Source organism: Leptidea sinapis, chromosome 23 (genome assembly GCF_905404315.1).
Source record: "Leptidea sinapis chromosome 23, ilLepSina1.1, whole genome shotgun sequence".
Lineage (NCBI taxonomy): Eukaryota > Metazoa > Arthropoda > Insecta > Lepidoptera > Pieridae > Leptidea > Leptidea sinapis.
In genome coordinates, this window is record NC_066287.1 from 807,420 (window position 1) to 820,109 (window position 12,690).

At 38.2% G+C, this 12,690-nt stretch overlaps 2 protein-coding genes across 2 annotated transcripts in view; both read left to right on the forward strand.

The window, feature by feature from the left end:
• Positions 1-12,690, forward strand: part of LOC126971401 (alpha-1,3-mannosyl-glycoprotein 2-beta-N-acetylglucosaminyltransferase) — a 258,468-nt gene that overhangs the window by 232,587 nt on the left and 13,191 nt on the right. The gene's annotated exons all lie outside the window — the stretch shown is intronic.
• LOC126971456 (ras-related protein Rab-22A) overlaps positions 9,901-12,690 on the forward strand; it is a 46,925-nt gene continuing 44,135 nt past the window's right edge. Inside the window, exon 1 of the mRNA XM_050817777.1 lies at positions 9,901-10,274. Coding sequence (XP_050673734.1) covers positions 10,232-10,274 — 43 coding nt within the window. The 5' untranslated portion in view covers positions 9,901-10,231. The remainder of the gene's footprint in view (positions 10,275-12,690) is intronic.

Below are 12,690 nucleotides of genomic sequence, written 5' to 3' on the forward strand. Positions count from 1 at the left end.
TTTTGATTTTACATAAGCCCAAAAAGCTTTAGGATTGCGCTTTATGTTCGATTCTATACTAGATATATAATTGTTAAACAACTCTTTTTCTAAATCTTTCACTCTCTGTCGTAAAACGACAAATGAATGATGATCCGAGAGGTTGTTATATTTTTTAAATTTTAAATGATATTTAGCTTTCTCCTTTATTATTTTGATTAACAAGCTATTATACCAGACTGGGAATTTTGATTGTACGGTTACAATTTTTGATGGAATGTAGATGTTACGCAGATCGTTGATAGTGTCATAGAAATACGATACAGCATCTTCAACGGATCTACGCCTCAGTTCAAAGTCCCAGTTCACGGAGTCCAAATTTTGTTTTATGGCATCGTAATCGCCCTTGTTGTACAAATATTGTAAGCGAGGACGAGTGGGTAGGCTGTGCAACTGAACGAACTCGACCGAAATGCAAAGCGCTTTATGTTGGGGATCTTCGCGTACCTGGGGGTCAGCGCAGCAGGTAACAGAAATATCGTTATTGGATAGTACAAGATCCAAAATCTTATCGTTAATATTGTGAAAGATTACAAATATTCAAATTGTCTATAAAATTACTTTGAACATCACCCTGTATGTCACTCGGATAGAGAGAAGAGAGATCATTTGTCTGACACCACTTTATATTTGGTTGATTAAAGTCGCCAAGTATTAAAAATGCATCAGAAGGGTATTTCAGAGCAATGTCAGCCAAACTATTAGAAAAATTATTCAATTGAACTGCTAATGTATTGCCCAAATTTTCGTTGCAAATATAAACAACACAGATGTGTATTTTATAAGAAATTTTCGGCTTTCTGTGATTCAATGTAAGCGTGATCCACAAGTCCTCGGCAGAAGAGCGCCAGTCATGTCGAACATCAGCAGGTATTTCCCTCTTAACAGCTATTAAAACCCCTCCTCCCTTCGATTGTTTAGTAGCAGCATAATTACGATCTCGTCTCCAAACAAGATAACGATTATCGAACAACTCGGAATCCGAGATTCCCTCCAAAAGCCACGTTTCAGTAATACATATAATATCATAGTTATTAACACACACATTTCTGTAAAAAGTACTCGTTTTCGTTCGTAGTCCCCGAACATTTTAGTAGGAGATCCGGCCATAGAATGACCCTCACTCATCGTTTTACATATTTAAATATCCATTTAAATATGTAAAAAAAAATATTTACAGGAGGTTGTCTGAAAAATTTGGTGCAAAGTGTAATTAATTAATAATTAAAAAATGATTTTTTTTAAACATTACACTCATTCCCTTACGCAAAAAACTGTATACTAATCGAAAGTATGTAGATCATAGAATATGCAAACGCTGGGTTGACTTTTTTTTTACAGTGCAATTATCAGGTAGGCAGGTATATACAGGTAAATCGATACTAGTAATTTGCAACGATCCAGTTACGCGATAAACCTTATATCAAAATAAAGATAATTTTATTATGAATATAATGACATAAGGTTGGCTGCAAAAAGTTGGTGCTAAATCCCGGTTGTCGATTTTTGAAAAACGAAATATTCGTGCGGTTGAATACGTGCGAAAGAGAGGTCCGAGGAACGTATCCAGTGCGATAGAAAAGGACGCAGCATTGCAGCTGTGTGTCGCTCAATTGTCGAAAACAAAACAAAGCAAAAAATCAAAAGTTTTTCCGAAAAAAAAAATTAAATAAAACATAAATTACAAACATGAAATACAAAGCTATAATTTTGTACAAAAATTTAATTTTATTATAAATACAATATTTTGATTAAAAAATGTATTAATTAATTTACATTATTCAAGGTCTGATTCATCGGAAATAAAACTTGTATCTTCAAGTTCACAACATTCGTCACTTTTTTCGTCTTCTGTTATTTCAGCAATATCTTGTACTGTTAAAGGCGTTTGGTCCCCAATGAATCCTGTTGGTTGTAGATAACCATCAAGATACCAACCACAATTTTCAGGTTGTAATTTAACACATTGAGGATCCGTCGCATGAAGCCACATAGAATTGACAAAAATTGTTCTTAAAATTTTTTGTTGCAGTGATATCCAGCACGGTGTTATAGTATTTGAGTCAAAACTTTTGATTTTTTTTAAAAATGTTTCGCTATCTTCTTTCGAAGAATAATTTTTGAGAAAAATTCGATATCTCGCTTCATTCACCCTGTTGCAGCGGTATAAAACCGTACATACTAGCAGTGAACTCTTGAACTGTGTCCATTTTTTCGTTAATGAAAAGATCAGCTTCGTCTGTTAATGACGAAAAAACTGTATGATACTTTTCGTTTTTGGAAAATAATTTAAAAGGTTTCACTTTTCCTTTATTAAAGAATGCTGCCGTATAATCGCATCCTGTAAATACATGAAAAGCTGGAAGACTTTGGCATAACTTGGATCCCAACTTCAACGCTAATTCAGTGCAATTAACGCATTCCAGATGTTGATTTTTTTTTTGTCGCTGAATTGGCTAGCCAAATTTCTGAATGTTGAATTTTGTGCATATTTCCCAACAAAATAACCAAAACATCCGTATCAGAGGCCTTTATTAAAATTTTTGAACCTGGTGGCGCTTTATATGCGTGAAAAATTATCCTTGTATCCGTTTCTTCATGATGGCATACATAATCAACTTCTTCATTTTTTTTCAACTGATTGCTAGCATCAGCGTTGATAGTCTGCTCTAGCGTCAAGTCTACAGGTGATCGAGCAAAATTTGCTTTGGTGCGTCTGATTCCAAAGGCGCCGCGACGAAATTCTTCTACCAAAACTGAATTTTCAGTATACAAGGTGATCAAATGACTCAAGTATAACACTGCCCATCTAGCATAAGTAGGCTGGTTAAACGCAAAAAATAAATCACACATGTTGTATATCGAGTCCACATACAATTCAAAGTTGCTAGTGCGCATGCTTCTTGAAAATCGAAGATATAAATTAATTAATTCACAATACTGATAGTAAAATTGAGCGGTTTTTCCTTTTGCGCCACTTAAAGTGTCTCTGCAGAACTGTTTATATCCATTTGAAATACGCTGCAATAAATCTGGCTCTTTTGTTGACGTCACATGCAGCCTGATCTGATGCATTCTGTATTTGAGCTTGTAGCAATTCATCCAACGACTCGGGAGATACATTTGTTGTGGATAAATACTGTTCAAAATGAAGAATTTGCAATGCTGCAGCAGTTAGTGGATGTAAGCGCTTGCATCGATTGAAATGCTTGCTGTCCAAGTAGCTGTTCATCGAGCCACCGGCTAATACTTCTGCTTGAACTAGAATTTCCACTAAGCCACTAGAATCAATATACTTCCCAATCGTTTTGAAGAATGCCATTTCCATGTGGAATGCTCCCAAATTTATAAAGATGCTGTCAAATTTTGGCTTTTCTTTTTCTTGGATCTACATAGCCATTTTTGCTATTGCTAAATCATATGTCACGATAATATGTGGTTGGCTACACTTTTCAGCTATTTCGTTTGCTATGATTAATGTTTCGTTGACGATTGCGTAGGATGTTGGAGAATTATTTATCGGAGATAAATACTCGATCTTTTGTTGTTCACTCCGATCAGTTACGTCATGCAGTTATAGCCCAACCACATTGGAACTGAATTTATTCGAGATAATGACATTACCCATAATAAATCTTTGTCAATAGCAATTTCTGTAGAACCTTTGCATATATCCAGTGTATTAGTAAATGAATCTACCGGCAGCAGTTGCAAACTAGCGGTTGGTTTAGAATAGTATGGTCGAATTTCTCGCACAATTTCATTAAAACGCCTTCTTTTACGTGCAGGTGCTTCACTATTTACGTCGCCACCAACTTCACGTGTTTCAGCTGTTTCATCGTCGGAATCATCTGCAGAAGTACTAGGAAACTGATAAATAATACCAACCGTGTCACAAACAAAGAGCATGCGCACTCTCTTTCTTTCGACGATTGAGCGACACACAGCTGCAATGCTGCGTCCTTTTCTATCGCACTGGATACGTTCCTCGGACCTCTCTTTCGCACGTATTCAACCGCACGAATATTTCGTTTTTCAAAAATCGACAACCGGGATTTAGCACCAACTTTTTGCAGCCAACCTTATGTCATTATATTCATAATAAAATTATCTTTATTTTGATATTAGGTTTATCGCGTAACTGGATCGTTGCAAATTACTAGTATCGATTTACCTGTATATACCTGCCTACCTGATAATTGCACCGGAAAAAAAAAGTCAACCCAGCGTTTGCATATTCTATGAGCTACATACTTTCGATTAGTATACAGTTTTTTGCGTAAGGGAATGAGTGTAATGTTTAAAAAAAAATCATTTTTTAATTATTAATTAATTACACTTTGCACCAAATTTTTCAGACAACCTCCTGTAAATAAATTTTTTTACATATTTAATTTTATAAAAAAATCATTTTCATCCCGTAATACGATGGGTGAGGGTCATTCTATGGCCGGATCTTAGACTATTTTGGTAGAAAATATTAAGCGGGGCCATTGCAAATATCTTCATACAATTCAACACAACAATAATAAATATGTAGGGTACATTCCAATCGATGTGAATAAATATGCCCCACCAATGAAATGCAAATAAGCACCTTACTAGTATACAAGTTAAGTACAACAGTTAAACTGCACAAGTATGAGCAAAAATAAGATATTAGATTATTCAAATAAAATATGTTTGTACGCCTTACTAAGCCAGAAGCAGTTCTAATTCTAAGGAAATAATGTCTATAATCACAATAACTGCACGACAAAAAGTCATTAGGATTGAGCGATAAGAGAACAAAAGGCGTGCAGGTACAAGATGAATAGCAAAAAATATTACCTGTGGTTCTCAAACTTATTGAGCCGATCCAGTAATGTGTTCCGGACTGTTGTTTAAATATGATTATGTAAAAAACTTTTTTAAGTCGCGTTCCGTATTGATATGATGGTTTGGAGACGATGTGTTTTTTCGTATGAAAATTTTGCACCCTTTCACCCAAACATATTCATATCCCCGTTCTTTTGCGCGAGCCTTGGTTTTATTTAATAGAGCTTTGTTCTCGAGAGTTAGGTGATCGTTGACTTAAATCCTGCTATCGCCACGTAGTCCTAAATCCACCGCTTTAAGGGCCTTATGATTCTTTGCAGCAGCTACAAATTCATTCTTCAAGTAACTGTTCTGGACAGAGCATATAATGTTCTTGTTATGCTTATTATTACGTGTAGGCACTCTGGCGATGTAGTTGACCTGCTCCTTTTGGATTCTACAGTTGATCGCAGTCCCCAACTTATCTAAGATGTTAAATAAGTTCTCGGCACTAGACTCGGGTACACCCTTAATTTCAATATTATTCATACGTAGACGTTGTTCGTTATGGTTTTGCAGTTCCTCCAAGTTGTTTACACGCTCCTGCAGGGTCAACAAATCTCCTTTTGTCTTTACCAAGGAGTCAATTTCTTGCTCCAGGGTAGATACCTTCATGGTTAGAGCCTCGACAGCATCATGAACAAACTCGATAGACGCTTTCATGTCCGAAAACTCCTCTCTAATAGTTTTCAATTCCACCAGTTCGGCCTGTATCGCCCTCACACTATCCACTAATGCTGGTAAAGCCTCCATTTGCGACGACAAACGCTTCAGCTCGAAAACGATGGAATCCGATGGCGATGGATCCGATGACGTTGTTGGTTTTGGACTGGCTATTCCTCGGGACTTGCAACTAGAGAATTTCCAGGTAGATTTCCGCTCTCCTAGTTTCCGCCATCCACCCTCAGTTATTCCAGCGCAAGGGAAGTCAAACTGACCCGCACACACAGAGCATGTGGCGCCGTCCCTAGCTTCAACTTCACATCGTTTGCAGGCAAACATAATAATATGAACTTTGAGAAACACTTGCAAAAATTACATAAACGAGTAGCGAGCAGTTGTGCGCGTCAGGTCGGCCTCGAATCTACCGACGTGAATCAAGTTGAACAGCTCTTCGGAACACTCCCCGTGATAAATGCGGTAGATGACATACAATGAAGCGACGTCTCTACGCAATGCCAAGTGATCCAGCCGTTCACAGAGCGCTAGGTCTCCGACAATTCGAGCTGCTCTGCGTTGCACGCGGTCAAATGGATCGAGCTGATACTGGGGTGCGCCAGAGCAGAGATGACAGCAATACTCCAAGTGAGGCCGGACCTGCGTTTTGTAGAGCGCTAGAATGTGGGACGGCTTGAAGTATTGCCGTGCTCTATTTATGACGCCCAGTTTCTTCGAAGCCAATTAGGCTTTGCCTTCCAGATGGCCACGGAATTGGCAATCGCTCGAGATTTCGAGACCCAGTATTCCGATACTAGGCGAGGCTTTAAGGGAAGTGTTCTCGAAGAGCGGTGATACAGCAAATGGTGTTTTTTTAGTGGTAATCGCGCAAACTTGAGTCTTCTGGGAGTTAAATTGGATAAGGTTCAACTTACCCCGTTCCGCGACCTTCTCGAGAGAGGACTCGATAGAAGACACAAGTTTCTCCCGGCACTAGCCGACGTTTTCCCGAGAGAGACCTGCATGGCCCGTGTATACGGCATCACCAGTGCTGTGGTCTGCATAGCAATGTATGTTGGCGGTGTCCAACATATCATTGATATGCAGAAGAAATAGCGTGGAAGATAGCACACAGCCTTGGGGCACTCCAGCGTTCACGGGCCTGGGATTCGAGCAATAACCGTCGACAACGACCTGTATGCTGCGCCCAGTGAGGAAGCTGGAGGTCCACTTGCATAAGCTCTCGGGAAGCCCAAATGATGGAAGTTTTGCGAGGAGCGCCTTGTGCCATACACGATCAAAGGCCCTCGCTATATCCAGGCTAACTGCCAGGCCTTCCCCCTTGCTTTCAATAGCCGCCGCCCATCTATGTGTTAGGTATACCAGAAGATCGCCAGTCGACCGACCATGGCGAAAGCCGTACTGCCGGTCGTTGATCAACTGGTGACCCTCAAGGTATACCAAGAGCTGGCGGTTAATTATGCTCTCCATGATTTTGGAGAGTAGGGAGGTAATAGGCCTGTAGTTTGCCGGATCCGAACTGTCTCCTTTTTTTGGGATCGGATGGACAAGAGCTGACTTCCATGAATCAGGGACTACGCCTTTTGAATAAAAGTGCCGGAATAAACGCGTTAGCACCGGCATCAACTCAGGGGCACACGTTCTAAGCACGATTGGAGAAATGCCATCCGGCCCGCTCGACTTCCTGACGTCCAACGAAAACAGAGCTCGCCTAACAGTTTTCTGTCTGAACTGTACTTCAGGCAAAGAGCTCTGACACCGCGGGATGGTCGGCGGTGTTTTTCCGTTGTCGTCAAGAGTCGAGTTGGAGGCAAAAAGAGCGCAAAGGAGATCAGCTTTCTCTTTTGCCGTATGGGCCAGGGTGTCATTTCTCATGTGCAACGGGGGCAGGGACAGCTGGTTGAAGTTGACAAGACCAGCTTTTGACAACGACCAGAACTTGCGCGTTCCGGTCGGGTAACTCGAAAGCTGCTCGCCGATTTTGACGACGTGCTTCGATTTCGCACGGGCAATTTGCCGCTTAAAAAATCTGGAGGCACGGTTATATTTCATCTTAAGAACTTTGCAGTTCGGATCCTTTATGCCCAGCGTCGCAACCCAAGTTCGATTCGCCTGTTTTTGCAGTCAGATGCTGATTTAACTGACGCATCGAACCAGGGCTGTGATCTGCCACCGGTCGGTACTACAGAGCTTGGTATAAAAATATCCATGCCCTGTATCACATCGGCTACTGCAACGGCGCAGGCACTAGGATCATCAGAAGGGAAACAAACCTTGCCCCAAGGGTAGGATGCAAAAAAGGAACGCATCCTATCCCAATCTGCTGACTTATAGTGCCAAACGCGGAGGGTCGCTGGTGGTTTGCGACGTTGGCGTCGGATAGGCACTACACTCCTGACCAGGCAATGGTCGGACGTTCCGAGAGGGGCGTCGACAGAGACCTGGTAACCATCGGGATGTGTAGTCAGCAGAAGATCTAATAAGGTCGGCATGTGGCTATCCACATCCGGGAGCCGCGTTGGCGACTCAACCAATTGGAACAGACCATACGCCAATGCAAAATTATGCACAGATCGCCCTGCGGTAAGCCATTCGGCATTGTGCCCGTTGAAATCACCCAAGACTACGATTTCAGCGGAGAGGATCTGAGCAAGCAATTCATCAAATGCCGCTTGAACGCAGCCCATGAGGTGATCCGTTTCTGCGTTACTACTATGGGACCTGTAGACACACGTATATATGCGGACAGGGTCCTCTAAATCTACGCGGAGCCAGAGAGTAGACAGGTCCCTACCCTCAAAATTGCCGAGACGGCGACAGCAGATATCCTCCCTAACGTACACACATACCCCGGCATGAGGCATGAAATTATGCTCAATTTTGTACCCGGGGTACGTTAAATATGACGTATCGCTAGGTCGAGATATCTGCGTCTCCGTCAGGAAACACAAGGCCGGCTGCGCCGTCTCAAGGTGGTGGTGGACGGCGTTTAAATTGGAGTGAATTCCCCTGATATTACAGAAGTCCACATTTAGCATGGAGCGGGGTGCCGTGGTGTTGCTGCCCTGTTTGTCCTTAGATATGCGCGGTAATGCTCCTAAACACTCCCTGAAGCCAATATAAAATTTAATTCCATGGGTGACGTTGTACACGGACGCATCCAAATTATCCAACAATAGCTGGGTCGGGTCTGCAGTTTGGATACCTAAGTTCCATATAATTTTAAATTACAAAAATCCCCCGCAGAATTCCATCATTACTGGCGAATCAATTGCCCTGTCAGAGGCGGTGTCATATGTTGAATCACGTAAGATCAACAAGGCTTTAATCCTGACTGACTCATTAAGCTGCTTGTTGGACCTAACAAAAAATCCTTTCAAATCTTCAAACAACTTCACAATTAATTTAAGAACAAAGGCATCCCTGTACAGATGTCACATAATGGGAATAGAAGTTGCATTAGCTTGGATACCTAGCCATCTAGGGATAACTGGCAATGAAATTGCAAACTCGTGCGCTAAAGACGCGATTCAGTCTGGAACATTAAAATTTAATTACTGTTTTCCTCGAGATCTACGCGCTATGTCTAAACCCTTTCTGGTTCATTCATGGAATGCTTTATGGCAAACCACAAAACAAACTAAAGGTTAATTCTATGGTTCTATCCAACCCTTTATCCCCTCTAAGCCCTGGTTCTTCCCTCAAAAAAAACATAATAAACTTTTCACTTCTGTCATCATACGACTTCGCTTGGGATTTGTCTGTTCCCCAGTATTTTTGGCCAAGATCCGGGTAAGGTACTCTTGAACATACTTTTTTCTATTGCCCTAAATTGTCAATTCCTTTATATGACCTTCTACCGAAGGATATCCCCCCGCCCCATCAACATCCCTTTTCTTCTTACTTTATGCCATTCCCCTTTCATAAAGATTCTTTACAAATTTATTTCCCGCAATAATATTAAATTATAATTTCTATCCTCCATACTTTCTACGCTTCTATTAGGCACATATTCCCGCTTACATTCACACATTTCTCCCTTAAACTTAGATTATATACTAACAAGGTAGTTAATATTATGGGTGTTTATAACTAACCGTACTAACTCTTGTTGCCTATTCTTCAGTTCACAAAAAAAACCACAGCTATTTCAACCGATCATTTTCTTTTAAATCAGCTCTTTACATACTTCAATCAGCTAAATTAAAATAAAAAATCTCTCCTCTCTCTCTTGACGTTGGCCGAATCGTCGACATTCAGTCGACGGAGCCAGTTAATTTAAAAAAACAAAAAAAAAAGAGTATTGAGGATTGACTAATACCATTGATGAATGAGTTTATTATTAACGAAAATTCAAAAATGTAGTTGAGTTTGTTAGGTATTTGTAAACATGTTGTAAAAGTTGTGATGTGAATTGTGAAGTCTTTTGAATAATTCTTATTATCAGTAAAGTTTTAGTTATTATTTAAATTATCGATAAAAGCGATGTCTTGATGTTCGAAGTTATATTCGTAGTCCAAAATATGTGTAATTAAAGAAAATAAAATATAATAATTTCAATTATGTATACTTAATACTTAAAAATGTGTGTAAGTGACTTATAGTAAAAAGTAATGAAAAAACCTGTGAAGTGTGAACTTATTTTGTTTCTTCGAAAATGAAGGTTGTTGAAGCGAAAATCGTTGTACTTGGATCCCAAGGTATAGTTATATTTAAAAATATTAAATTCACAAAGGGCCATACAGAAATATTTATTGATGAAAAAAATTTGGGTCTAAAAATTATATAAAATTAACATGAAAAAAAGTAAATAGGGTAAACCATCCTTTTTTATTATACTGACAATTTCGAATTAAATTTGAAAAATAAGGTATCTTCAAGGCTCCTTTTATATAGAAAAATATTTTTTGTAATATAATCATACAAATTCTTCTCATCAATCATGCTGAATCTGATCACATCTACAATTGTGTGTGCACCTAATCCTTAACTAATAGTGATCATCACAGTAGAAATACCAAAACAAGAAATAGACTTGCTGTTCCTACTTTCAGACTTCATAAAACTGGTCACCCATTAGTGGGGGAAGGTATACAAATATATCATAAACTCCCACAATATCATGTTACTGAACATCCATTATATAAATTTAACTTAATTTTAAGGAAATTTTATTGAAGAAAGCCTATAAAAGAGTTCAGGAATATATAGATGATATAAATGTATGGATACAGTTAAAACTGTAAAGGAATGATAAAACTTGCTGAGTTTCTTGCCGGTTCTTTTCAGAACAAGGCTTCCTGGTAGTCTCTTGAACCAATGGGATCAAAATTGACTTTTCTAAGCATACAAATTGTACCTAAATAATAAAGATATTTCATTTCCTATCACTGAAACACATAAACACTGTCACTGAAAAACTGCAAATCTGTAAAACATAACTTTTAAAACATATAAATTTTCCATCAATAGTTGCAAGTATAACATTTAAAATGATGTCATTGCCAATAGAATTGGCATCCCTACTATATAGTATATTTATAGTATCCTACTGTATTAGAGGCCCGACTACTATATTTCTAAAAAAAAAGTTTGTAGCAGGTGAAACTACTATATTACTGTCTCTCCCACAAAAGCCATTTTCAAGTTCAATATTTTCTATTTCTAAAATGAATAACAGTGTTAATAATTATAGTGATACTACTAGACACTAAGATGGAAAATGACAAGTAGTTTTCAGTGAAGCAGATTTCACAAATATTTTAAAAATAATGTATTTCTTCTCTCAATTCAGGCAACATCCTCTTACACAGATTGTATATTTTCTGTATTATAACAAATGGTGAGGTAAGTGCAATAGAGCAAACAAAATAAAACTTAATTTTATAAACAGCTTCCTTACTATAATTATAAGGGTTGTCTGGCCACATGTGTCTGTCTGATTGGGTTGTTTTGTTCTAGAAGAAGCTATCCCACTCAAAGTCACATGTGGTGAGTGTAGGTACCCACTATTACCTATTACCTTTAGCTTGGCACCAACTTCAAAGCTATCAATATGTAGCACATACAAATAATAGTATGTCATCATTATTAAAGGTAAAGGTTTGTATAAGAGGTGTATTATTTTACATTTTTAGTTATTCAATACTTTTCAGTTTTTGAAGTCGGTTTTTTTAAACATAGTTTTTTTATTTTTTACTGGTTAGTGTCAGTTGAATGAAAACTCCTAAAAAAGTATTCACAAAAAAAAAACAATTATATCACCCAGGTAGCCAAAAATTTTCATAAAATGAAAACTACTGGGCCAAACAATATAAATTTTTTATGGGACCAAAAAGCATCTATTCTGAATCGAACTAAAGAAGAATTACGTAAATCTGATCATAAATCTCCGAGTAATTGGTGTACATACATAGAAGAAGAAAAAAACCTCCTCCTTTTTGAAGTCGGTTAAAAAGTTATGAACCAGATTCATTGTTTGTATTGCATTATTCATAAACTAAATAGATCAAATTTATGTACTTATTTTCAGATATACTGGGTGGCCGAGGAGTTGACGTCCAAAGCTAAAATTTGAATTTGACACATTTTATTGGTCAATGTTCTGGGAAGTTTTTAAAAATAGTTAGAAGGCCATAGGGTCCCCATTTTATTTAATTTTTTTGATACCTAGATAATTTTCATGAATTTTGCTGGAGTTATCTTGAACTTACGACTCAATTCTAAACTAGTTGTCGCATTGTCTAAACTATTCATAGTTTCTTATGTGGTTATTGCAACTGTAGTTAATAATCATCAACAATAAAATTAACTAAAAGTGTTCAAAAAAATTTGAAAAAAGTCCTAAACCACAATTAGGTGAAAAAAGCGGATAAAGGGGGAAAAAAATTATTATCTCCTAAACTACGGAAAATCGTAGAACATACATAGGGGTGATTCGGAATTCGGATACTCATCACCATGACACTTTCAAATTCACCTTCTCGGCCACCCTGTATAATATCTCTGTTTTCTTATATTTTATCTCCCACAGATAATATGATGTATTCAAATTATATTAAGTACTTAGTATAGTTGCATCTGAAAAGGTATTTGTGCATGCTATTTTAAACATTA